Below are 25,624 nucleotides of genomic sequence, written 5' to 3'. Positions count from 1 at the left end.
CTATCTGTACATTTTTCTCATGTACCATGAATGTAGCTGGGTTTATTTAATTCCTTCCTTTAGTACTGGGAATGGAATCACTCAGCAAAGCATTAGGAACAGGAATGCTTTTTGCTGTCTGTACTCCCTTTTCTGTTTGCTTAATGCTATAACACGGTGATTTTGCAACTATACAATACCTATAAATAAGTCCACAACAAAAAGGTTAATTTTAACTAAGTACAAGGCAAAAAATACAACATTTCTTAGAATAACAGAGTAACTTCAATTGGAAGACAACTTTAGAGATTTTTTTTTCTCCTTTGCCCTCATTCCAGAGAAAGGCAAACTTCATTTCACAGTACATTGCTCAGAGACTTGTCCTGTCAAGTTTTAAGCATATCCACAGAGACACCATGATGTCTTTTGGTCCCATTTCCGATGTTTGACCACCTACATGGTAATAATTCTTTTTTTCCTTAACACATAATTGGAATTTCCCAATCAGGTCTGCCACCCAAACTGTGACCATTGCTTGACATCATTTTGTTGTGCACCTGAAGTGGGTTTAGCTCTGTCTTCCTCATGATCACCCATGATGCAGTTGAGGGCATCTTAAGATTCTCCCATAGCCTTCCTAATTCTTAGGATTAAAAAAAAAAAATGACAAAATTTTCTGCCTTTAAAATGCATCTGCTGAAATTTTAGATCTAATGTTCATGAGTGTTTTGTGTTTGTTTGTTTTTTTGTTTTTTTTTTTTAACTCATCAAAAAGACCAAATAGGAAGATAAGATGGAGGAAAGAAAAAAAAAAGTTAAATGCCCTCCTCCCCCTTCTTTTTTTGGTCTAATTTCTGTCAGGTCCACTCTCTTTATCATCAGAGTTTTCTATCAGGCAACTGCAACATTCTCAAAGATAGATCTGGTTGTTTGTAGTCATTTCATAATAGAGAATGTATTGTCCCTTAGCCTTTACATTATACCAAGTATATTTTTTTTTGCAGCACTTGCCACAAAACGTGTGTTTCCCACAGTCTGCTGGAGTGAGTGGGAAGACTTTTAATCATGTTTTGAATATATCAGAATCGATTCTAGACACTTGTATCAAACCCTCAATTTAACAAACAGCAAACCCTACCACTAGTATATGATAGTGGTTTCCCACATCTACTATGGCAAGCCGCAAAAGGAATATTCTCTGCCAGAGAAATCCAAAATTAAATACAACAGTAACATTGCTTTGAACTATGATACCTGAGATTGACTGAAGCAGAAGGTAAAAGCTTTAAGGTGAACAATGGGAGAAGAGGTACGTACCAAATCTTTGACGTTAATTGGACATTTGTGTTCACAGAGAAGTTGAACTGCCTGAAGACAACCACATGCAGCTAAAAGAAATAAAAAACTAGCATGAAAGTCCATGAAACCCCGTTTTTTTGAAACCTGTGTTCTGCACTTCCCATTTGCAATATTGCATCATTACAATGGTGTTCAAGAAAAACAAATTAAATCATATCTCTCTGTTTTTAAGAAAGATGGAGAGAGACAAAGAGGATGAACAGCAAGCTGTATGCAGAAATAAAACTATTATTTATAGTCTAAATTAACATACAATCTTTAAGCACTAGAGTCAGAATCAACTTTATCTTAATTTTTAAGTATTTCAATGGCTTTGTACATGTAAGAGTGAACTTGCTAACTATAATTAACTGAAATTTGCTATTCAGTGTTGAAAAATACCCCAAATTTATAAGCCATGAGAATGAACATGTATCCCTCAGCTGCTCAAATCTTCAATTAGTCAATAATATATTAATTTTAGAAAAGTAAACAAACTTTCATTGTCAGATTAAAAATGCAGGCATTCCAACAAATCTGACATTTCAAGTTGGAAATAAAATCAAAAGATTAGTTAAAGAAAGCTGGAAAAAATGGAATGACAGAGAAGAAATAAGCCAACTTTAATATAGCTCACCATTCTACCCACTATTTTTCCAATCAGCAGAAAGGGAGTCACTATATTTATGCATTTAGAACCTACAAAGCTTCACCAAGCTCACGAGCTAGGAATATCAAGCATGACAAAATACATAGTACACACTTTTAACAAAGAAGTTACCTGCATAGTGTAAAGCTGTTTTCCCAGAATTGTCAGTGCTGTCTACTGAACATTTACACTGCGTAATTCAGAAATGAGAAAAAAAAAATTAGAGAAACACCATGAAAATAAAACATATGTTTGATGTTAAGGACAGAGAGCTGAACATCTCTGAGAATAGTTTTATGAGCTATTCCACAAAGTTCAGCCCATACAATAAAAGTGAACAAGAATACTGATGAAAAGCACAGCTTTCCTCTCTACCAATCTGGTCTATCCTTTCTTGGTAACAGCTTATTCTGAAGTCATGGGAAATGCGCATGGGGAGAGAGATATCCCTAGAAAAAAAGTTATAGTTTTGGAACAGTTTCTATCTGGAAACCAAAAGAATCTCTCCAACTCCCTTGCCTGAGAAAAGCAAAAGCTTCATATTTTACATTACACTAGGAGCTAGACCAAGCACATTCTAATGCATTAGTATTAAATTGTTTCTGTTGAAGGACATAATGCTTCACTTCCATTTGTAAGAACTAAAGCATCTAAAAGCCAGTTGTATTTTGTAATATTTTAAGCCACTTGCTTACTGATTAAGCTAGACTTTGAAGTAATAAATATAAAAATACCAAATTGCAAATCTTTATAAAGACTTTTTTTGGTACAGAAGATTTTACTTCTAGTTTATGGCAAATAAAGATATCACACTGAAATTTTTAGTTTCTAAAAATCAAACATTAGATATTGTAACTTTCAAATGTAGCACTGCCTCCAATTCTTCCATGGTTTCCCAAGAAAACAATTTTGTGCAGGCTACCAAATTATATAACAAAAAATGTCAAGATTCAGCCTGTGTAAAATAATTATCTATGTTAAGATTAGACATTTCTCACATGTACAAACACCTTATATCACAAAGTTGGTCTACAGATGCAAGAAAACAATCCAAAGAGCATGAATTATTGGAGAATACTACCAAAGGGTTTGGACTTACAAACTTGTTTGGAAATACATATGTTGTAATAAAATTAGCAAGACATCAACAAAAGCAGTTTGTAGTTAAAGCGGGCAGGTGAATAGGCAGCAGATATTTAAACACATCTAGTTGCTGAGTTGATCATGCTGTTGCATGCGATACAATTAGTGACAGCTTGATGTCACTGTTTATGCTCTCAATGGGTTTGCTCTAGAATCTAGTACATTTTTCTAACCAAATCACGAAGAGAAGAGTCTTGCTGCTTAATCGTAACCCCTTCCAAGTGTGCAAGAATGGTGGGGGAGAAGGAGGTGGGAGGTTCAGCTTGCAATGAGTGGGAGTCAATGAAATTTGACTCAGTATGGTCAGAGACATTGACAGGCATCAGTCACAACAGACTTGGTGAGCCCTGAAGTAACCAGTGGAAAGGAATTTGGAGGTTGAGATACTGGATCCAATCCCTTTCTGTACCACTGCACTCAAGCAGTGTTATTTTGTAGGTTCATTATTTCATCCGTAGTCTTAGCCACAATCTTATCGATAATTCTACACTCCTTCTAAATATCTATCCCATTACTCTGATCACCTCCATCAACAAAACTTACGTGGCTTTCTGCAATGAAGCTGAGATGAACAATGTTTCTCCTTGCTTACTAATACACATCTTCAGCCTCCCTCAGTCTCCTAAGAATCTTCTCTTTATCTTCATTTTTGTTTTTCTTACCCCCCTCCCACTCCCTTCTTTCTACTCTTTTTCTAACCCCTCACTGTCCTTCATGTCATGTGGTTGAGGATTAGTACCAAACTCCTTTGTTTTCTTTTACCTTTGACTCTAAACTTGACAGCCGTTGTTGACAAGGTCAACAATGGATTCTTTTATATTGCACAGACAGAAAACCTTCCAGTCAATATCAAAGTCCCACCACACATTAAAAATCCTCTTTCCCTTTCCTCTTTCTGTTCTATACCATCTACTTCCAAGCAATCCAACCACATTGACTAAAATTGGGAAATCAGAAGCCGCAGTCTGCTTGAGACCCAGCCCCGCTATGTCACAGTTGCACAGAGAAAACTGAATTTGTAGACAACTCAGGGGAGATACTTCTATCATCTGTTCACAGTGCCTAAAAGGTCTTAAACTCAAGCACGTCTCTTGATTGCAAGGAAACGGGACAACAGTATAGGAGTGTGGTGCGGATTATTAGCAGGAAATGTGTCAATATCTAGTGAAGAACTACCAAAGTGAAATCTCAAAAATAATCAAAATGAATTTAATTTTTACTTTACCTGAAGTAACCTCTTAATGCAATCAGGGTGGCTGTTCTTTGCTGCAAGATGTAAAGCACTGTGCCCTATATAAAAAAAGCACAGCAAAATAAGCATTCAATCACTCCAAAGTACTGGAATTAGCCAGAGAAAATAAAATCCTGCATCAAGTAGAATACAGTTACAGCACACTATTCCATCATCTGCCTGAACAACAATCTTAATGTCTAGCTTCACATACAGGAATGACACAAACATTGTGTCAGAGTCTGCCTTAGCGGAAGGAAGTCTAACATTATGCAGATATGTTTTGTTTCATATAAAACAATTTTCCTAAAATACACAGCCTCCCTTGCAGATAGATGTCTGTCAAGGTGTCTGCATGACTTACTTATTTTTTTGCAATGAAAAAGGAATCTAGCACGAAGAGCAAAACCAGCCAAATTCATCACTACGACAAATTTTTATCATCCACGAAATGCAAGTATATGAGGACTCAGAACACATGACTACTTCAGTTTGCATCTTGTAGACATCCCTTTTTCTTAATTTACTTAGCATCCATGAGGTCATATTTACCTATGCAATACAGTGATTTACTGACTATTATAATGATGAAAGATTTTGCAGTCTCTCCTCTAGTTTTATCTTACAGAGCCCCTGAAAAATTAAATAGGCCAAAGACAACAAAAGAATAAATTATCTGTGCAAGAAAGAAGGAAGGGGCTAAGATTTAGTACTCAGTAACAGACAGTAGAGCCACTTATGACAGTAGAACCTCACAGCAAATACTGAGACTTTTACAGAAGAGACGTTTCCTAAGAAACACAGGGTTGACACTCTCAAGCAAGAGCAGGCAACCTGTTATTTATCCAAATGACTAATAAAACCTGAGACAAGATGAAGTATGAATTCTGAGTAATACTACTGGGTGTATATATTCTCTTATCGTTATGTATAATCTGAGTACTTCTTGTAGTATCACAGACACTTACTTCCTCATGGAGGCAAATCATTTCAGTGTGTGACAAATTCACTAGGGCTGTAATTGGTGGCTAAAACTGAACCCAACATTTACAGATCATTATTGCAGAGGCAGAATACTGACACTTCATTTAGGTGGTTCTGATAGCCAGACAAAATGCTGGTCACAGATTCCACAGATATGTCAACTGAAATATACTAAGAAGTGCTTGCCAGTTTCAAATTCAGCTCTCATTATTGTCCTAGTGGAGTAATAATTAAGACATACACTTTCAAGGGCTGAAACAGCATATTTAATAGTTCTCTTTCTGTTTTAGCCCATATCAGCTCTTTTCAATATGTCATAATCCTAAAGAAATGTCTTACTGCAACTTCTGTGCAGTTAATGGAGTTAATAGCTGGATACACATAAAAGCAACACACAAGACCTTGATTTAATCTATGCAAAACTTCACATGAAGTTAACAAAAAGGTTTTTTGTTTGGTTGTTTTTTGTTTGTTTGTTTGTTTTTTTTGGGGGAGGGTAATAACAGCAATAATTAATAAAATCAAACTATTATTTTGCAACTGGAGTCCACTATAAATTCTGACATTTATAGTATTAGGGCAAAAATTTTCAAGTGCATAGATCTGAATTCAATATACAGAAAAGCGAGCATACCAAGCCCTCAAAGGTTACAAATGCTTTTCATACATGGTGTGCAAGGGAGGGGAAGCAGTGCTGTCAAATTTTCGTTGCAGTCTGCACATCAAGAGCTATAGCCAAATGAAGCATATTATGCTATAAGTTTATGTTCGCAGAGGCATACCTGCACCATCTTGGGCTGTCACGTCTGCACCATGTGTCACCATAATCCTGAGGCATTCTGCGTGGCCTTTTGTAGCTGCCAGGTGAAAACTGGAAGAGAGCATTTACACGTCACTGTTCTGTTACAGACCTCCTTTCTCCTTCATTCATAAACCAAGTACTGGCAAGTTCTCCCCTCCCTGTCCTTAGATCTTTTGGCAACCCTCCACTACCTCTCAAGAAGATAACTGCTCTGAAAGTCAGAAAGCACATCAAAAACTTTTGTGTTCATACATTTACACAGGCTGATGTTTCATTAACCCAAGCCATATATCTAATGTGCATCTATCAGTCCAACACGATTTGTAAACTAATGTTCCTAGTGATGCAATATATCCCCACAGAATTCCTGGGCTTAGGAAATTACTGAAGAAAATACTCTCAAAAAATGGCTTTGCTCTAGACACTCAGGGCAATCCTAATTGTCCTCTTTCAGCAGACAAAATTTAGTTCCTCTAAAAGGTAATTTGGTTTCCTGAATTAAACTAAATCAAACTCTGTTTCTGAACTGTCCTCTATAGAGCCAATCCTTCTTCACAGGGGAGTAGTGCGCATGTGTGTAAAATAAATAAAAAAAGTCAGCGTATGTGAATGTAACATGGAGGAATGAAAGCTAGCGGATATTTTTGAGACTATGCTAGGGATGTATTTTCCAACTTTTGGTTTTGCTTTCCCATCTCAAGCATCTGCTTGTTTGAACATTGGAAAACTGGAGAGGTTGCCAACCACACCATTGCAGGACACACTGAACAGCATAAATTACTAAAGATATGATTACAGAATAAACCAAAGAAGTTACGCTGAATTCAAGACTTTTTACACTGAAAGCTCATCTTTGACATTCTTGGCACCTCAAGGATTCACAGAATTTAATTCACAGAATTTGATTCATAGAAGCATATACACATGCTACTGAATTAAGATGAAAAGCAAAGACAAAGGAAAATCTTTTGAAAATGGAGAAGTTTATAACATCCTGATGCATATTGTGCCAACACAGGTGAGTCTCAAGATATCGACAGAGTACAAGCAGACACATTACTTCCCCGTGGTCTTACTAATATCAGCTTAATATAGAGAGCTGTTTTTCAACTGGTGTAATGTAGAAAAAACAAGTTAGAGACAAAACACTTTCAATTACTATTAAATTGTATGAAAAGTTGGTACATTCATAAAGCATGCCCCAGACTGAAAAAGCCAGTAATCCTGGGATGTTTTCTAATATGTTATGAAGTAGAAGTTTATTTTTAACACACCGCACTCCTACATTAAAGGCTTTTTCCCCCAGCATCTAAAGGGAGCCTAATTAATCATGTAGACACATTTCCGCTGTATTTTAGAGTTTGCATTTTGGACAACTGCTTCCTTTAAATGTTAAAGTGAGCACAGAAAATTCAGCCTGCTAGTCTGAGCAACCAGGAATACCAAGCAAGAATGAAACAGATATTTCTGGCGCAGAGTATGTGAACTGCAACACTGTGGTTCTCTAAGCTGCAGACTTTTTCTTTGCAGCCTTCCTGAAAACCAAGCAGAGAAAAAAGACCTACAGACAAGATCTGGCAAAGGGCTGAGAATTAATCAAAGCAGGAGTGCTCCTGGAACAAAGTACCAAGTACAGCAACTACCTCCCTTCCTACACGGAGCACTTCCCCACTGCCTGCTGCTGACTCCAAATGAGCTTTGAACTGTTCTCTGCAAGTATAAAAATATCCTGTGTGCTTGTCCACTTGCTTACTACTGCCATAAACAAACTGAAGAGTTAACACTTCTAAAAACATAAAAAGCCCTGCTGCTGGCTGATCTCTAGTCATTAAGATACCAAAACTTCATGTACTTGGTGACCAATGCGAAGTTGTGTAAACATTCTTCTTCAGAAGAAAAGGTTTCTCAGGCTCTGGGAAAATGGCTAGGAGAGGAAGGCAAAGGGAGTCTGATAAATTCCAACACCTCTAATTCAGCCAGCACAACATACTGGTAAATATTGAAACAGATTCAGATACATTTGTGTAGACGCGCAATACAATCAAAGTCACTTAAATATCAGGAAGGCTGTGAAGCACACACTTGGCTCTCTTACATTTGACTATATTGATAAGAATAATAAATACTTGAATAATAATTACTTAGCTAAATCGAGAACATCAAGGTTATAGAGAAAGACTGTGGAGGATAACGCCAAACGCAACAAGAATACGCAAGAGCGAAAGAAGTTTGGTTTAGGTAAAATCAGACCGCAAAGAAAACAGAGAATAAAAACTTAACTCCTTTCAGGCTACGTACCTATGAACACATCAGTCCCACCAATGCAAATAATTCCTGTGGCAGTTCTCAACAAGTCATCACACATGCACATGCTTAGTTTCATGCTGCCAAAAAATTTACAAGTTAAGGAAACCCTGATCAAAAGTATTGCTTCTCCCAAATTGATAGGATCAAAGAAACATCTGTAAGCAGTGTAGGTGGTGAGAAAGATGAGAGAACACGTGTGAAGGATGTAAGGATCTAACTAAAGCAAAAACACAGAAGCAATCTGTGGAGTCCTGGGAAAAGAGAGGGTGGTAAGGTTTAACTCGCACTCATTTACACAGTTACCTGAGCCAAACACTGTTGGGCCTGCTACTGCTCTCTCCCAGATGCTTACTGTGTATCTATCCCCTCCTTAATGCTGTCATTTCTTACATAACCCTATAAATAAGATGATTTTTTCTTAATAGTCCACAAGCAATTGGGGTGGGGGACACAGCTAGCTACGGTTTAGTAAACTGAACTGGTTCACTGGGAAATCAGATCTGCTTACAAAAGAGAAGAGAATGATTCCAGACTAGGATGAACCTATTACAGTCATATTTAAGTCAGTTATTTGCAGAGGACTGGACACAAACTTCGCCTTCGGGAGTAATTCTATCTGATTTTAAAGTTAAGAGTCCCTCCTTCAGCCTCCCCCACCAAAAAAAATGAAAAAAACTTCAGGAGTGGACACTGAGAGCTGGTGTGTTGCAAGGGAAGCTCTTGAAACAACGCCTGGAGAAACTGATTTCAGTACAGAATAATTCTTTACAAGCTACATAAACTTTCCTAAAATACGTGAGGCAAAAGCTGCAGGTTTCCAAACAGTGGAGTTCTCACCATCTGGAAGCCTTGAGCAGTGGTGCCTTTTACTTGCATCCTTCATGAATAAACTTCCCTTTATAAGAAAGCAAACAACTTTTCCTCCCACTTCCTGGTTTTGCAATGATTTAGGCAAATAAAAACAAACATATAAGTTTTGATTTGGAGCAAGGGCCACACTGAGGGTTACATTCTCACTCAGCCTAAAACCCCATTCCAACATAGTTCATTTTTATTCCACAAAAAAGAAGCCTGTTGCTAATACTCCCAGCTACATCTTGGTACCTCAGACTGAATTGATTTGAGATAGATTTCTTTTACTGCTATCAAACATTTCTACCATTCCTGTGGCACAGGGTGGACTTCTACTATAATCTTCAGACCTTTCAGTGCAGCGGAGTAGCAGCTACCCTTCCCACTGTATCCAGAAATGAGGCATGTCAGAATTCAGACCCACCTCTGCAGCAGCTGATAAAGATCAGTTGTTTGACACTGCTTTTTATCACTGGGAATGTACAGGTCCCACAACTACTCAGTTATGAACAGGATAAAATGAAAAATGACATTCTTCAGGGAAAACAGAAAGCCCGTTTGGAGCACACAGTAAGTGGGAACACAGCAAAATTTCATCAGATTTGGAGTCAACTGGAGAACAGCTGCAAGGCTATCATCTCCAAGTCCTGTAAGGTGTAATTTTTTCCTGACCCAAAAAGGTTACTCAAATAACATTTTCAAATGCATTGATAGATGGTTTTTATGAATGCTTGGTGACTGGATGGTGTGGACAGCTGCATATGACATCCCTGAACTAGTTGAAAGCAGATTTCTTACAGACAGATGCCAGTGAAACACAACTGTCCTAAGTAAGCCAGTCGTTTATTCAGTGCTAAAGATCTTTTCTGTGTTTCAGTTATAAAGTCAAGCTAGCAAGGGAATGGAGATTTCTTCAGCAAGTGTCTGACAGAGAGCACAAGAGTTCAGATACAGCTCGTCTTTGCTAAGAAGTCGAGAATGAATATTTCCAGAAATTAGTTAATTGCCAGACAGTAACTCAAACAGAAAAGTGCTGTAATTTTTACTACTCAGCTCATATAAATCATTTTTTACAAATAATTTCACCACAGATAAAAGATCAGAATTAATCCACATTTAGAGCTTAGACTTGTAAAAATTGAGTTAACTGAGCCTGCTGAGGTGGTGTTAGTAATGTGACCTGTGTATGCTGAATCCAGGTTCTCTGCTGAACCATTTACACAGCTACATCCTGCGAACTGAGCACAATCCTCTTACTGAATGTTATTTTGACAGCTGGCTTAAAACAACTGGGTGGTCCATATAACTAGAGAAAATACCACAAAATTAGAGTGGAACATGATGAAATAAGAAAAAATAAATATAAAGTCTTAATTTAAGACAATAACCTTCTAACACTAAGAATTTTTTATTTGTGAAAAGAAAAACAAAATTAGAAGACCAGAAAAATTACATCCTGTTACAGGCTCCATTTCTGTATGGCAGGGTCATGCTCCAGAGTTCTTTCAGGGCAGAATCAGCATTCTCTGTAGCACAGAATTTCTCCAGGGCCTGAAAGTAGTCTGACATGGCATTTGCCAAAATCCAAAGCAAATAAAAAACATGGTTGAACTATGGATGCTAAGTGAACAGAAAATAGCAAATGCAGCATTATGACAAACACAGAACAAAGTCAAATGTATATGCAAGAGTACAATACTATTGTTCTCTGCCATTTTAATCTGAGTGCTCTGAAAATATTTTAAGTGCAAGAATGTTTGAAATACACTATGAACTCACATATACTCATTGTCAAGGTTTATTTTGAGTAAAAACATTCCTCCCCAAAGCACATCATTCTTCCTCATTTTCTAGTGTACATCAAATTTTTGTTGACTTTCAAAAAATCTGACTTGTCTGCCAACGGTTTGATGATTTACAGTTTTCAAACTGACCAATACCTTCACACAAACAAACAAGATTGATAAAATAAGATACAGAGCTGCTTGGAGTCTTTGCAATGCTGATAAGACAGAGAGAAATGGAAAACATTCAACTCTTGCTGCTACCAGATGAGAGAAGTGATTTTGCCAGGTATCTCAGTCATGAAAAGACCCATGGATTATCTGGAAAATTTTCTGCACTGATTTAAACTTTTATACATTTTAGAGGCAGCATCTGGAGTATAAATGTCTACAGTGATTTTCACAATCAGTATTATCCCTCAAAGCCTCAATTTCCCCCTTCAATAATAACAGCAAAAATACACTGACTAGATGCTACCTGGCCTTTGATTGCTTTCCACCATAGGCCAAGTGGCAGAAGTGCTAGAGTGTGGCAGAGGCCTGACCTGGATGGGAAAGGTCTGCAAGTACAACAAAAGCAGCGTATTCTGTGCACAGATGTGCCTGCAGTGACTGTATTCCCGAGTGACTAACGTCCAATGTGGTGTCCTCTGGCATGTAATATGATGACGAGTAATTAGAGAAGAGTACTGTTTACTTTTCTGTGAATAGTCTGGGATTTTATCAACATAAAGAACAGTGAAGGAAGTAAGCCTTTTATACACAACATAAAAACTTCTGACACATCCTGAACTTAATTCATAGAAAAATAATCACTTTCAGATTTAAAGAATGGGAAAGGCCAAGAATGGTCCTGACTGAGAAGGTGTTTTCTGCCTTCCTCTGCTGACCCAGAGAGGGCTCTCAGCAAAGCAGTAACTCTGTTCCAGCAAGGATTATGCTTCCAGGGCCAGCATCTGCTGATCCAGCTGCTGGTTCTGCTTCTTCCTTGCATCTGCACTGGTAGGTAGGTACCCACATGAGCTGACAGAGGGAACAAAACCAGTTGAAAAAAAACAAAGCTGCTTTCCACTGTTTCATCACAGTCACGTGTGCGTGCACCCTGTCAGTACAAATGAAGGAACAGGACCAGCCTCAACACGGTGAAGTTTGACAAGATGTAGAATTTCACCTTAAAACTAAAAAGAGACTCTGAACATTTCCCTGTGAAAGCTGCTGTATCCTTATCTTTCCCTTATCCTTGTCTTTCATAACCAAGTGACAATCACTCGCTTGAGAAGATGCATCTCTTAGAAACAGCCAGTGATTGAACTACAAAGGAAATATTGCTGAAGCTCACTATTGGCAAGCCTGCCAATACTAACCATCTGGATGTATGTTACCAATCCTTAATTTGGAAATAAAAGCATTCTTGCCTCCTTCACTAATGGAGTTTCTTTTCATACTTATTAGCTGAGTATGAAAATGGCAGTAGCAGACTGCAGCAGAAGTACTAATTTAGATTATCCCCACCCTACAGCTGCTCTTACTCACCTCTTGCCGCACTGTCCTCCTGCCTTACAGTGTATCAGGGAACTGAGTTCTTGAGGCTTTCCCCCCACCCCAAGCCAGCATAAAGATCTGGGAACGGGACTTGCTCACATTGGCAATCCCACATGGAAAGGTCTTGGCAGAAATAGCTTCAAGGTGAGAACCAAATTAAAATTGAGAGAGAAAGACAAACATTGGATATCACCAGATAAATCCTCATGAAGATACATTTCAGTTACCACAGACATTTGTATACTACAGAGAGAGAGCCCCTGAATACCATGATAAGTCCATTCAGATATTCAGCAAATCATAGGTTGTTTTAAAGGCATATCACACATCTACAGGCACAAATATCAATATTTACTAGGGTTTTTTGTTTACTTTTTTTTTTAAACAATTAAAATCCATAGCTTTACACTGCATCCATTTCAATCCTGTTAAGAGTAAATGTAGTAAATGTAGCTTTTCAGTAAATGCAGGCAGTCCGTGTCATGCTCCTGTCATGCACACATGTAACCACAAGTGCAAAAATTATCATAGGAAAAACAGTTCTAGGAAATACATTTCATTTTCAAGCCAGTGTTGGCACTATTAAAAACTCAGAAAACAAAATATTGTGGATTTTAAAAGACATTCAGTCAATGAGCTGCTACTGCCTTCTGGAGTGTAGACAGACGAAGATTTCAGGAAAGGTGACATAAGCAGCAACGGATTTAGGAGGAGCTGTGAGTGTTTCTTCCCATCTGTCCTTCTTAGTACCAGCCACTACAATGTAAAGCAGTGCACACAGCTTCTGCTCTCCTATCCTCTATTTAAACATGAGATGGTATCTGCTTTCCCTAATACACACAAAGCCCTCTGGCATAAAATATATGGGTCTTCAATGTTAGCATATATTCTGGAACAGCTTTCAAAAAACAGTTTTCATTTAGAGTTTCCAGCTTTGCCTCACAGCATAAAAAGTCTTGTTTCAGTCATACACACCTCAAGGTATAGGACATGAAAAAAAGGTAAGCCTGCTGAATGGCTGTTTTCTTAATAGGAAAGAAGCAATTGCATCATGCACTACAGAAGCTGGCAAGCCACAGACTCCTGATTTTGGCCTTCAAACTCAGCAAAAATATCCAACCAGCTGCTCTGCAGAGAGATTTCTGAGATCCCCAGAAGCTTTATATTTTTCATTCTCAGGTTGTGTTCCAGCGGTTCCATTTTCATGCAGTTTTCTTTGGCAAACTCTATTACCACATTACCACAAACTCCCCCTTCAAGTCTGAAACTTATAGATTTTTCTTCCATGTACCATTAATTGTAAATCTAAGTGCTCACAATTTCAATTTGTCATACGAAGTTTCCTGCAGACTGTCCATTTTTAAAGGCTCTCAATACCTAACATCAGCAAATTGAAACAGAGATTCTGCCAAGGTCAAGCTTTAGGGTGCTCCTAGGTGTTGACAGAAAGTCTAAAGATTTGAAATGCTGCTTTTATTGTTGATGTTTCAGGGTATGGAAAAGAAAAGCCTAGAAATGAGAGCAGTGTTACCTGTGCCTCTAAAGCTAAGGTCTGAAGAAGAAACCAGAGCAGAGAACAGAACAGAACAGTTCAGTTGCAAGGGACCTACAAAGATCATCGAATACACTTCAGAGCTAACTAAAAGTTAAAGCATGGTATTGAGGGCAGTGTCCAAACATCACTTGAGCACTGACAGGCATGGGGCAGCAACCACCTCTCTAAGACGCCTCTTCCAGTGTTTGGCCACCCTCATGGTAAAGGAATTGCTCCTAATGAACCTCCTCTGGTGCAGCTTTGTGCTGTTCCCACACACCCTGTGATCAGTTCCCAGGGAGCAGAGACCAACACCTCCCTCTCCTCCTTCCCTGCTCAGGAAGCTGCAGAGAGTCGCAGAGAACCTCTCCAAAGCAGACAACCAAGTGTCCTCAGCCTCTCCTCACAGGACATGCTTTCCAGCCCTTTTACCAGCTTTGGTGCCCTCCTCTGGATTCTTTCTTAAATTCTTTTCTTATATTGTGCTCTGGATCCAGTGCAGCACCCAGCATTTTCCTTGGCTGAACGTCATGCCATTGATGATTGCCCAATGCTTCCATCTATGTAGATCCATCTGCAAGGCCTCTCATCCCTCCCTGCTGCTGCTGTCAGCAGCACCACCCAGTTTAATATCATCAGCAAACCTGCTGAGGATGCATTCCACTCCTGCATCCAGATCACTGATAAAATTGTGGAACAGGACTGGCCCTAGAACTGAGCCCTGTAGAGCACCACTAGTGACCAGTGACATAGCCCACTGGTAGTGACCATAGTGACCAAGCCAGACATAGCCCATTCCCTCCAACCCTTTGAGCTCTGCTGTTGAGCCAGTTCATCACTCAGCACAGCACGACCCTGTTCATCTCACAGTCGGACAGTCTGTCCAGAAGGATGCTATGAGGGACAGTATCGACTGAAATCCAGAAAGATTACATCCGCCAGCTTCCCTTCATCCACCACATGTGCCACCTTATCATTTGAGATCAAATTACTAAGGCAGGACCTTCCCTTCATGAACCCATGTTTAACTATGCCTGATAATAGCTTTGCTCTTTAAATGCTTTTCAATAACATCCAGGATAATCTCTGTAAGTTTTCCAGGTACTAAGGTTACACTAAACAGACTAAACAGGTCTATCGTTTCCTGGGTCCTCTGTCATGCCCTTCTTTTAGATCAGTGTAACGTTGGCTAGCTTCCAGGAAAGCTTCCTTCTGATTGTTTCTCTAAAAGCACATCCCACATCTTGAGTCCAAAGTGGTGGACAATTAGCTTCTCGATATATATGCCTTCTGGCAAAGCATCTTTTCAGCTCAGAGTGAAGTCTCTGAGGATACCATAGATGTATCCAGATCCGTTCAACTTTCTCCCTAGGGCTAGGTAAAACCAGCTACCATCTGCTGCCCTTGCTTGCAAGGCCAGAAGAGAGTTCAAACTTCATTTTATGTCCAACAATGAAAGCAATGACTAGCACCTCCCTCAACCTCCATCCTACAACACAACGTGCTTGGTATTATTGTCTATAGGCCAGCAAAAGCTAATAACCACCCTACTACATGAAAAGTCATGAAATTAGAGCCAGGAAATCCCGAAGCATGTTAGCACAACAAGAAGCCAGGAAAAGACTGAAAAAGGCTGAGAACAACTGGGTAAAACTTAATCTAAAGAAAATATTTTTGTTGCAGGAAAATCTAGCAAGGCTTAAAAACTGCATACAGTACTCCAAGAACCAAAGAGCATGGATATCCTTGTTCAACATCAGGGATGTTGACAGAGGATAGCTCAGGGTATATGCTGTGTTTGAAGTTTGTGATTTTTAAACTTCTAACAGTTTGGACCTTTTCAGATTTGAAACAAAAAAGAACTATTCAATTTTTTATCTTTTTTTAAACTGTATACAGTGAACTTCTCTTCATAGGGGAATTAAAACCCAAGTGCATTAAATATACACTCATAGTACTAAATCCACTAGTAACATGCTCCTCAGAGACTACTGGTTAAGATGACTTGTCAACATTTATTCTATAAACTATTATGTCTGTTATGGTAACATATTTTCATTTAGCATTTCAGAATAACTATACTAGTAAAGCTTTTAACAAAGACTCCACAATTGTGGAGAAGAGAAAGGAATGGAATAGAGACGTGTGAAGGAACAACCAATTTCTACACTTTTTCCTAACACAGGATGCACCTGTAAAGAAGGTAGCAGAAGATGCAGAGTGGTATACAAGCCAGATAAAGAAGCATTTTGAAGAAAAAAATCCAGCTTTTACATGTTGCGCTGTTTTGGTTGTCTGTTCCCTTTCTCTTCCTAGATTAGAGCACTTTAAACTAGCAGCAGCCAGTTGGTGTAATTAAAATCTACACATACAGCTCGTTTGGTTGCATAAGTCTTTGAAAAACACGTAAAACAACTGCAGCCCATTATGCAGATATAAATCTGAAAAACAACGGCAGCCTTAGCCCCATCCCCTCCAGCCTTGGCGGGCCTGGTTCTGGCCCAGCCCACAGGAGGCACGCTTCCCCTCTGCTCCCTTGCCAGCTCGGATAAGAGGAGTGCAAGGAGCTGCCACAGCGCTCGTAACGCAGAAGCAGGGCACCGTGCTCTGTCTCCACGTGAGCCAAGCTGCAGCTGTTTCAAGCCAGGCACACAAAAACTCCCAACCATCTAGGCTATGCTCCAATTCAAGCATCCCAGAAGCTTCTTGAAAACTGGCCAGGTCTGGTAAAATCTGGGTATTTGGCAACTCTGCGAATGGAGCTGCTTTACAGGGAACTCAGCCAGCTGCCTGGTGCTGCACTACAGGTTTGGCCAACCCTACAGGAGCGGGGCTGGGTGGCTCACAAGGTACCCAAACACATGCATGGAGGCCCTTCAAAAGGCAGCTTACTTTCTCCTGAGATGGCCTACTCATAGACAAGGAAATGCAACAGCTTATTAATAACAGCCATCCTATTGGTCTACTGGAAAAGCAAGTATAAAGCAGAATACATAAGCTGGTTCCCAGAAAAAAATGTATTGTTTCCTCCTTGAACTCCAACTATCATCTGCAGGAAGTCCTGCACATGTAAGACATGAAAGTCAGGGGATGTTTCTCAGCATTGAAAGAAATTTATATCAAATAGAGTTTGCTTTTCAAATTAAGTGGAATTTGCTTCATTTTACCATATATGAAATTAGTAAAGAGAAAGTAAGAAGTTTCGCTTTCTCAGATGAGAAGTTTAGAATCTTCATAATTGAAATCAAACTAAGGAGCATTAATTTCTGTCTCTTTAGAAGATCGCTTAGTGTTTTTTTTTTTATTTTTAAACATGAAGGTAAAAAATACTAAAATGTCTTGCAAAAAAATGCTTCAAAAATGCACATACCAGAACATGAATGGTGTTAGTTTAAAGTCCTGTGAAAAATATAGCTAAGAACTAAAAACTGAATCATGGTACATCTCAAAGTCTAAGTGACAGGTCGTATACTCAAACCATTAGAAATTCTTTCAGTCAAGAGCCAGAAACAAACCACTGGCATGAAATGCACTCCATGGATCTCATTTAAAAGCTTGCATAAGGTATGATTGTCAGTACAACAATGTTTGTACGAAATATAGATTTTTTTCATGTATTGCCAAACTCTAAAATCAAAGTTAAGTATTGCTCCTCCATTGTGGAGATACAAGCTATTCCTCTCACTATACATTAACAATTGGCTCATACTGAATATAATGGAAAGTTAATTAGCCCAATTTACTATCCTGGCAGAGCATGGTTTTGCCTAACCATGCCCAGATGTTTCACTAGCATTTCTAAGAGTTAGGCAAAAGTGGAAAGTAATTTTTCAGGAAATTTAATATCAACATCTCAATCGAATTATATTCATAACAATGCTGCAGGGGATAAGGGGAACTAAAAGGAGCAATCAGGATTTTAACCCGAAAAGATCTTCAAGGAAGCTCTGGAAAAACGAAAGTTTTTACACCCAATCTCCCATGGAAACAAACTTTACAAGAAATTTTGAAATAAGAACCAGACTCCAGCTATCTTTTGGCTAGCAATAAAACACAGGTTGACATCTCTGTGGTTGTCTTTATTTCATCCCTGAGCTGAAACCTAGACGTTGTTACCATCTGGACTACCATAAATTGAAAACTATGATAAATACAAGACAAAAACAATTTTCTGTCAGGGATCTTATCTGGTTATTGGAACATCAATGAACTACATAGTTTGATGGTTGGACTAGACGACCTTGGAGGTCTTTTCCAACCTTAATTATTCTATGATTCTATACATTCCCAGACAGGTTAGGAACCTGAGGTACTAGACATTTCTAGTAGCAGCTCCCACCCTGGTACAATTTTCAAAATAAATAGGAAAGCATACTAGCATCCTATCAGTGTTTGGTCAGTTTCTGGAGATAACACAGTCCGTGCAAAAGAAACATCTCCTAGTGCATGATGTTAGACTGAGGATCCCCAGTATGTACACAAAAAAAAATGTGGAGACTGCCTCAATTTCAAAGGTCTTGTAAAAGATTTGTGTTATTCTGAATCGACAAAGGGAGTATGCCGTGATTCTTCTTCAAACTCATAGGCACTAGACTCACCTGACAAGGTACTCTGATTTTGGAGGTAAACTAAATCATTTCTATGGTTTTCTTTCTCAACCAGAACTGTATTATAACTGTATAATAAATAAAAATAAAAAAGCTTCCCTTAAGATAAATACTATTACATAAAAGGAAACAGGGAAACGGTCCCTCTCAAAAAGCATTTAATATCTAATTTACTCTTTGAACAGTGACGTCCTTTGTGCCACTCACCCCACCTCCTAATACAACAAGATCCAAAAGTGAGAAAGGAAAAATGAATCCTATATACAGAATAAAGTACTTGGGGATGGAATATGCTCAAATTTATTTTCAGCTCAGCCTCTGAGGCATGAACATTCTGATTCAAATGAAAATATATCATTTCTACTGACTGCTATTGACAAGAGTTTTGTGAAAGAGTCCTTAGAAAGTGCATTTGTAGAGGTTTCTAAAGCTTTTTTGTACCATTGTCAGACTCATTTTATTAAGCAACAGCTGATTCAATTGCAGTAAAAAAAAATTACAGAGACCTATTGTTTCATTTAATAGCCATAAGCATTTAATTCTAGTTCAGTACCTTGCAAAAACACGCAAACATGGCAGTGATGCACTGGCATACAGACAAAATAACTTCAGGACACGGAAGTGCTGCCATTTATACATTGTGAATCATTTCCAAACTTTTTTTTCCTTCAATAACAACAGCCGCTTCTTTAAATAACAGCCCGTTTGAACACTTGCTCTTGTGGAAAGAGTAATACATAAATGAATTCTATCCCCTCCTGAAAAGGCCCTCTTTAAAAACCTCTTTAAAAAGCCTTTTTGTTAGTTTAAGTGGGATTTAAACGATCAACTTCCAAATTGGAAAGTGCTGTTTTGTTGTTTAAGGAAGCTGGACCCAAAAAAAAGAAAAAAATATGGAAAAAAACCCCTACCATCTGGCAGAATAAGACTACAATGGCAGAGTCAGATTTCCAGATAGGTTCTATTACAAATGTGCTTGGCAATAGTCTGTGCACTGTAAAGTGGGAACAACAATGGGGCTGTGTCAACTTACGCCAAAGGTGGATTTGCTCCATGGCCTTAAAACTGATTTATTGTTTATAGAAAGGACTGAGTCAGAGGCTGTGTGGTGGCGAGGAAAGTCAAGCAAGTCTTAAAAAACTATGTTTTGTTAGTTTGACACCTTTTTTTTTTTTTTTTTTTTTAAGAGGTACTGCTGGAGAGTTAAAACTCCTGATGAAAATCTGTAAATACTAGCTCAAAGCATTTTATTGATACCTAGACCTCATTAATTTAAACTTCTGTATTTTGTTGCATGTGGGCAAGCCACAGAGAAAAGAATCTATAGGACAGAGGCAAACGAGGACACAGGCCAAATTTAGACAGTTATGTCCAAACCTGAGACAGAAGTGGAGCACACTTGAGCAGGACTCAGTAGAATGACCATGCAGTACTCCACAGAACAGATACAGAAAACCCTAGGCTGTTGTCTCTGTGCCTTTTAGCTCAAGGATTTTATATTAAGAAGCCATTTGATTATAAAACAAAAATTTGGAAGAACCCCCTTAAGCATGAAAACTTAAGTCTTCTCCACCTTTTGTTTAAGAAAATTATTAAAAGGTGTGCTTCAAATAAAATAAAAGCAATATCAAGAATTTTGTTTGAAGAGTTATTAAGAGAAGAACTGAAAAAGAAAAGACCTTAATAGAAGCAGTCACACCTTAAAAGAACAGACAATGGGCCTAACAAACCTATACTGCAGTGTGTAATTGTTTCTCCTTTTGTGCTTTCAAGCACATTCTGAAGTTTTAATCGCATTATGCAAGTTGTTATGTAATTGAATCCATCATGTTTTTCTAGTCACCTTCAACCTAATTATGCAAACAAATGCATCGATACATACTCACAAGGATCAATAGACCACTCATCCAAAGAGTGTCCTTCCCACATAGCACTGCAGACCGCTTTCTAACTAACTAGTGGCATTTGCATATGATGGTAGCCAGTTGTCCCCATAAGACCTCTCCAGATCGGTCTTTCCCAGCACGAGTCCCCCATGCTCCAGGTGAGGGAGCTGTCAAATTAGTACCACGCTCTTGAGGAACACTACCAGAACTCAGTGCTGGGTGGCTGCTGGGTCTATGCTTCTAAGCAGAGTTTGAAAAATAGCTACGATAGGCACCCACGATTCATTGCACAGGCATGAAGCCCTGACATCGCACCGCAAACATAGGAGAGACAAGCCTACCAGTATGCAAATGATGACTGTGCTTCATTTTGCATTTGATAACATTGCTTAGGCAACAGTATTTTGGTTTTAGAGCCTGCATGCATACACGTACATACGGAGGCATCTGTACACACACAAACAAAAAAAAGACTGAAGTGGGGAAAATGCAAACAAGACATTGCCCATTATTAATAAGCCATAAGAGAGTATACTTCTAGGTCATGATACTCTTTGGTAGCTACATCTCTCCAGATCAGTTTCATGGCTTCTACAAATGTCAGTATCTATCTTTCAAAACTGAAGCAGAAATAACCTGAGTAGATCGCTAAGTTTCCCAAAGCACCTGATACAGAATGAGAGTTGACGCACTGTATTTCCGTAGCACACCAGTGGTATTTTCCTTCATTTTCTCTCAAGTTTTCTTTTAAACCACTACACTAAACAATAATTAAATTAGCATAATGAACTAGCAAAAACAGAGATCTTCACAGCACTAATTCAGACATCCTAAGCAATTAAAAGTAGTTGCATCTGTGTCAGTTGTAGCTGCATCATTACTATAAATGTAAGATCATCAACTTCTTTGCAGTTGCAAATAAAGAAAGAAAGTTTTGAAATGTTTCCATGTGAAGATGAAAATCATTGCACCAGATCCTTACAGTTACAATCCCACTTCCTAGAGTCATGAGGCCTGTGTGTATTTAATGATTTTAGTCTTGCTTAGTTCCCTAGAAAAATTCAAAGTATCAAATTATACGTGAAACCTGCAAAATATTGGTGTTACACTGGAAACAGTCCAGCTTAAGAATCTAGCTCTGTGGTTACGTTGACTAGAAAAATGCAAGATGCTAGACATATCTTTAATTTAGAGGCTTCAATAGAAGTCATGCTTTGATTATGTCTGATTCTCCATTTCAAAAGAAAAATATGCGCATGCAACTTTTAAAAATTAAAATCATATTGAAGTGTGGAGAAAGCCCATCTGAAGTGATTAGAGGACACGGACTTCTGCAGTAAGAAGCTGCAGGTCATTCACTATGAGTCACTGCCAGTTTCCTCAGATGCAGAACAGAAATATAGCAGATGTAGAAAACTGAGACAGACCAAGCAAGAAGCAGATCATGACTCAATAAATAATCCAGGAGGTAATTCATTGGAACTTATTATTTGGTATAAACAGCCTTTTTCTGTCTATCCCAAGACTAGAAACTGTTTTCCTTTTTCCCCAGCTATACTCAACTTTACAAAGGCTTTGGTTTTCTCATGGGATGCTTGTTTTTCATTTATCCATTTAATCATCTTCCAATGCCTTAAGAAAAGAAGTTTAGGGATAGCAATCCCATGTTGTAACTTTCTTACTGGAATCTTTTATCTTCCACAATTCAGAATGTTCACAGGATAATAAGAATAGAAGAGGAAAACGTTACATTCTCAATAAAATATACTGAGACTATGAAAGGAATCTCATTCACTCAAAACTTTCACTGTCCAGTTTCAATCACAACAAGAAGGAGTTGCACAAGCCGTTATCATCTGCAAGATTTTAAAACCCCCATCACCATAATTTTTGGTTCTAATGGGTTAGTTAGAACTGAAGATAATTTCAGTTCTGTATCGTAAAACTAATGTCCATGGGAAAAAATAGGCCCACAGATTAATGCCTTTTGGAGTGTGCAATCTGTAGTGTCATGAAATTCCTGAGTCCCAAAATATCCTGTCCTAAAATGGCACCAGTCTGCCCAGCAGACTAGCTTCAAGTTACCTTAATAGGTTTCTGATTATGAAATGGAATTTTAAATGTAAAATTATAAATATAGACCATCAGAAGGAAGCTTTCCAAAATGTATCGTGCTTCAGGTGAAAATACCTTTATTTTCAGGACAGTCCCTGGTGCTTAACTACTGTAAGTGTCATGGACATCCAAGGCTGTTTTTTTCTCCTCTATTACATTTAAATCACAAGTTTAAGTTAGACTTACGCAGTTTTGCCCTCACTATCTTGTTTGGTGGCACTGGCTCCCTTTTTACCCAACAATGAAGCCACTTTTTCAGGATCCCCATTCTCCACCGCTTGCAGCAGCCGATCATCATTCTTATTCCACTCATTGGTCTAGAGTAAAAGAAGAAGGGAGAAACATTAGTAGTACTAGTGCCCAGGCTTCCCTGAATGATTCTACACACATTTGGCACATTTGGAAGCCAAAACAGAAGCCCAAATCAAAGAAAAGACACAGAGAAAGCTACATAAAATAAAGTTGCAATCCATGTAGCACAGGTTCCTGAGAACTCAATGGCTCAAGCCAGGACCTACGTACTCACTGAAGATGACCTCTGACATAGAAACTCTACAGAAGAACTGTGCGGATACAAACCCATTTGTTCTTACTTTGTTTAAAAGAGTTCTCCTTCACTTGCCTAGAAACAGGACAGTCCTAGTTTCTCTTTCAGAGCTGCACTGGCCCCATGAGACCTTCATCACATACATCATGTCGATAAGCAATGACCTGTTTCAGCTGATTCACACACCACCTTATCAACCCAGGTCAATGAAAACTTTCCATATTCAAGGCTTTCCCCAGTTCACAGTTTAACAGAAGAGATTAACAGGTTAAGAGTCTTCCCTTTGCTGGCTGTAATTAGTTTTATTGAGCTTTTAACCCACCATGTTTGCCTTTAAAACAAAGGAATCAACCCGAAATAGGCAGTACATCCATATCACTGCTGAAAGCCAAAGATGACCACCCTATATTTAAACCTTTCCAAATCCACTACGTCTTTTTAATCATTCTCATCACCTGAATTAATGAAATGACACTATTTCCTAACGTGATGATCCCCTCCCTCCCATTCCCAATTCTCAAGGCAGGGCATATTTCCTTTACCAGATTTCCAACCAGGATCTAGCAAGCTACTAAGAAAACAGAGTAACCTTTTGTATCCCCTGTAATCACAGCAAAAAAAGCTCTGAAAATGAGTGAAAGTTGCACCCGTGCTTTCTAGCTTGGACTCACAACAGGGTACAGTCTTCAGTAAGAGCATCTAGTTCATGTGCAATTAAATGCTACTTTTGGATTAGCTTGAAACCCTGCTACACTCAGGAGAGCATCCTAACAGACTATGGCTTTCTCTTTGACATCAGTCAGCTCATCTCCGGCATGACTGTCTGTTCAACAGCACTGGATTTCTACACAAACAGTTTTGGCAAAGACTGAATTCCTATTAATATGCTCCTTGAGAAATATTCAGCTTGCAGAGTACTTTGTTCCGACACTTTGCACAGACTTTTTTTTTTTTTGCTGTTAGCTGAACAAAATGTTTGATACTTTTCCGTCTGGACTCGTGAGAAAATATGAAGTGCACGCTGATACAAACCAATTCTCCAGGCTCTGCCCACCCTGAAAAGCAAAAGGGGAAGAAAGTGTTCCACCTTGCTAGTTGTTTAAAAAACTAGATTAAAAAAATAAAACAAACACATATAAGGATGAGAATGCAGTCCAAGCAGGAAAGTAGTAGTTGAAACAACAACACCTGCAACCAACAGTATGAATGACAGCTCTGCCAAAGGAGGTGGCATGCAGAAGACAAAGAACAAATGCAGTCTGATGGCAGTGTTTTGACTGGTGGGTAGATGCACATCAAGCAGGTTGTGTTCTTTATTCTTACACCACTGGAATAAACCCCTGTAGTTTCCAGAGCATTAGTTACATCTGCAAAAAATGATGTTTCCCCTAGCAATATTTATACTCCATGGCAATGAGTGCCCTTCCAAGCAGCAAGCTCCACCTAAAATGAAACTCATTGCATATTCTTCATTTGGGGATTTTTGTGCTTTTAAAGGGAGCCTACTATTAAAAACAGATGTTAAAAAGAAGTATATTACTTTTAAATAAAATGCTTGAAAATTAACATGGTTTGTTTGTCAGCATATTATGCCTTTTGTTTTGGACTTTATCCTGTTTCTAACTTTGTTTATTGTTATTATGCAGTCATATGAGATACTTAAATATAAGCTATTTGATCAATCACCCACAAATCACCAAGATGACTGCAAAGCATTAGTAACACCTAACTCCTACACAAATTATTTATTTATTTAATCTTGGAAAAGAAAAGAGGAGATAGCAGGTAACATGATTATCTACACACACACATCTAACATAATACTCACCTGTACTTTGAAAAAGAAATACAATACCTAATTTAAGATTTTCTCATGACCTAAAATAACCAGTTTACTACTGAAACATGAAACTGAGTAAACTACAGGAAAATGTGAAGATTAATGCTTGCAGAAAATCCATAGCAGAACAACTTTCAGCAGGGCATTCACTTTTTTAGTGCAAAAATGACCGTGTCTTCCAGAAGTAGTTGCATGGGTATTTCTTTAATATTCAGCTATTAAACTGAAAAAATGATGTATAATCCCATACCCAGTATTCTGGTATAAGCATGCAAACATCCTAATGCCAAGCCCCAGATTTAAGAAAGACGTCTATTTCCCTCTGGACAGGCTGCTTTGATAACCATATCCCTCTCTGTAGTTACACTGTCATTAACATTCCAGAGCCAAGAGAAACCAACACAGCCAGGTCCCAAATTATGCCTCAGTATTTATATAGCGTGGAGGCAGCACCTGGGAGATTTAACATTGAATGGCGAAGCCT

At 38.4% G+C, this 25,624-nt stretch overlaps 1 protein-coding gene across 17 annotated transcripts in view; it reads right to left on the bottom strand.

Moving 5' to 3' along the window:
• RAI14 (retinoic acid induced 14) overlaps positions 1-25,624 on the bottom strand; it is an 85,867-nt gene that overhangs the window by 13,194 nt on the left and 47,049 nt on the right. For all 17 annotated transcript variants that reach the window (XM_035563787.2, XM_035563776.2, XM_035563791.1 and 14 more), the window contains exons 3-7: positions 22,940-23,070; positions 6,107-6,195; positions 4,335-4,399; positions 2,099-2,156; positions 1,297-1,367 (exon numbers count right to left, since the gene is read on the bottom strand). In XM_035563787.2, coding sequence (XP_035419680.1) covers positions 1,297-1,367; positions 2,099-2,156; positions 4,335-4,399; positions 6,107-6,195; positions 22,940-23,070 — 414 coding nt within the window. The remainder of the gene's footprint in view (positions 1-1,296; positions 1,368-2,098; positions 2,157-4,334; positions 4,400-6,106; positions 6,196-22,939; positions 23,071-25,624) is intronic.

The sequence above is a fragment of the Cygnus atratus genome, chromosome Z, assembly GCF_013377495.2.
Source record: "Cygnus atratus isolate AKBS03 ecotype Queensland, Australia chromosome Z, CAtr_DNAZoo_HiC_assembly, whole genome shotgun sequence".
NCBI lineage: Eukaryota > Metazoa > Chordata > Aves > Anseriformes > Anatidae > Cygnus > Cygnus atratus.
The sequence above is the reverse complement of the archived record's forward strand: the minus strand, read 5'-3'. Positions and strand labels throughout refer to the sequence as shown.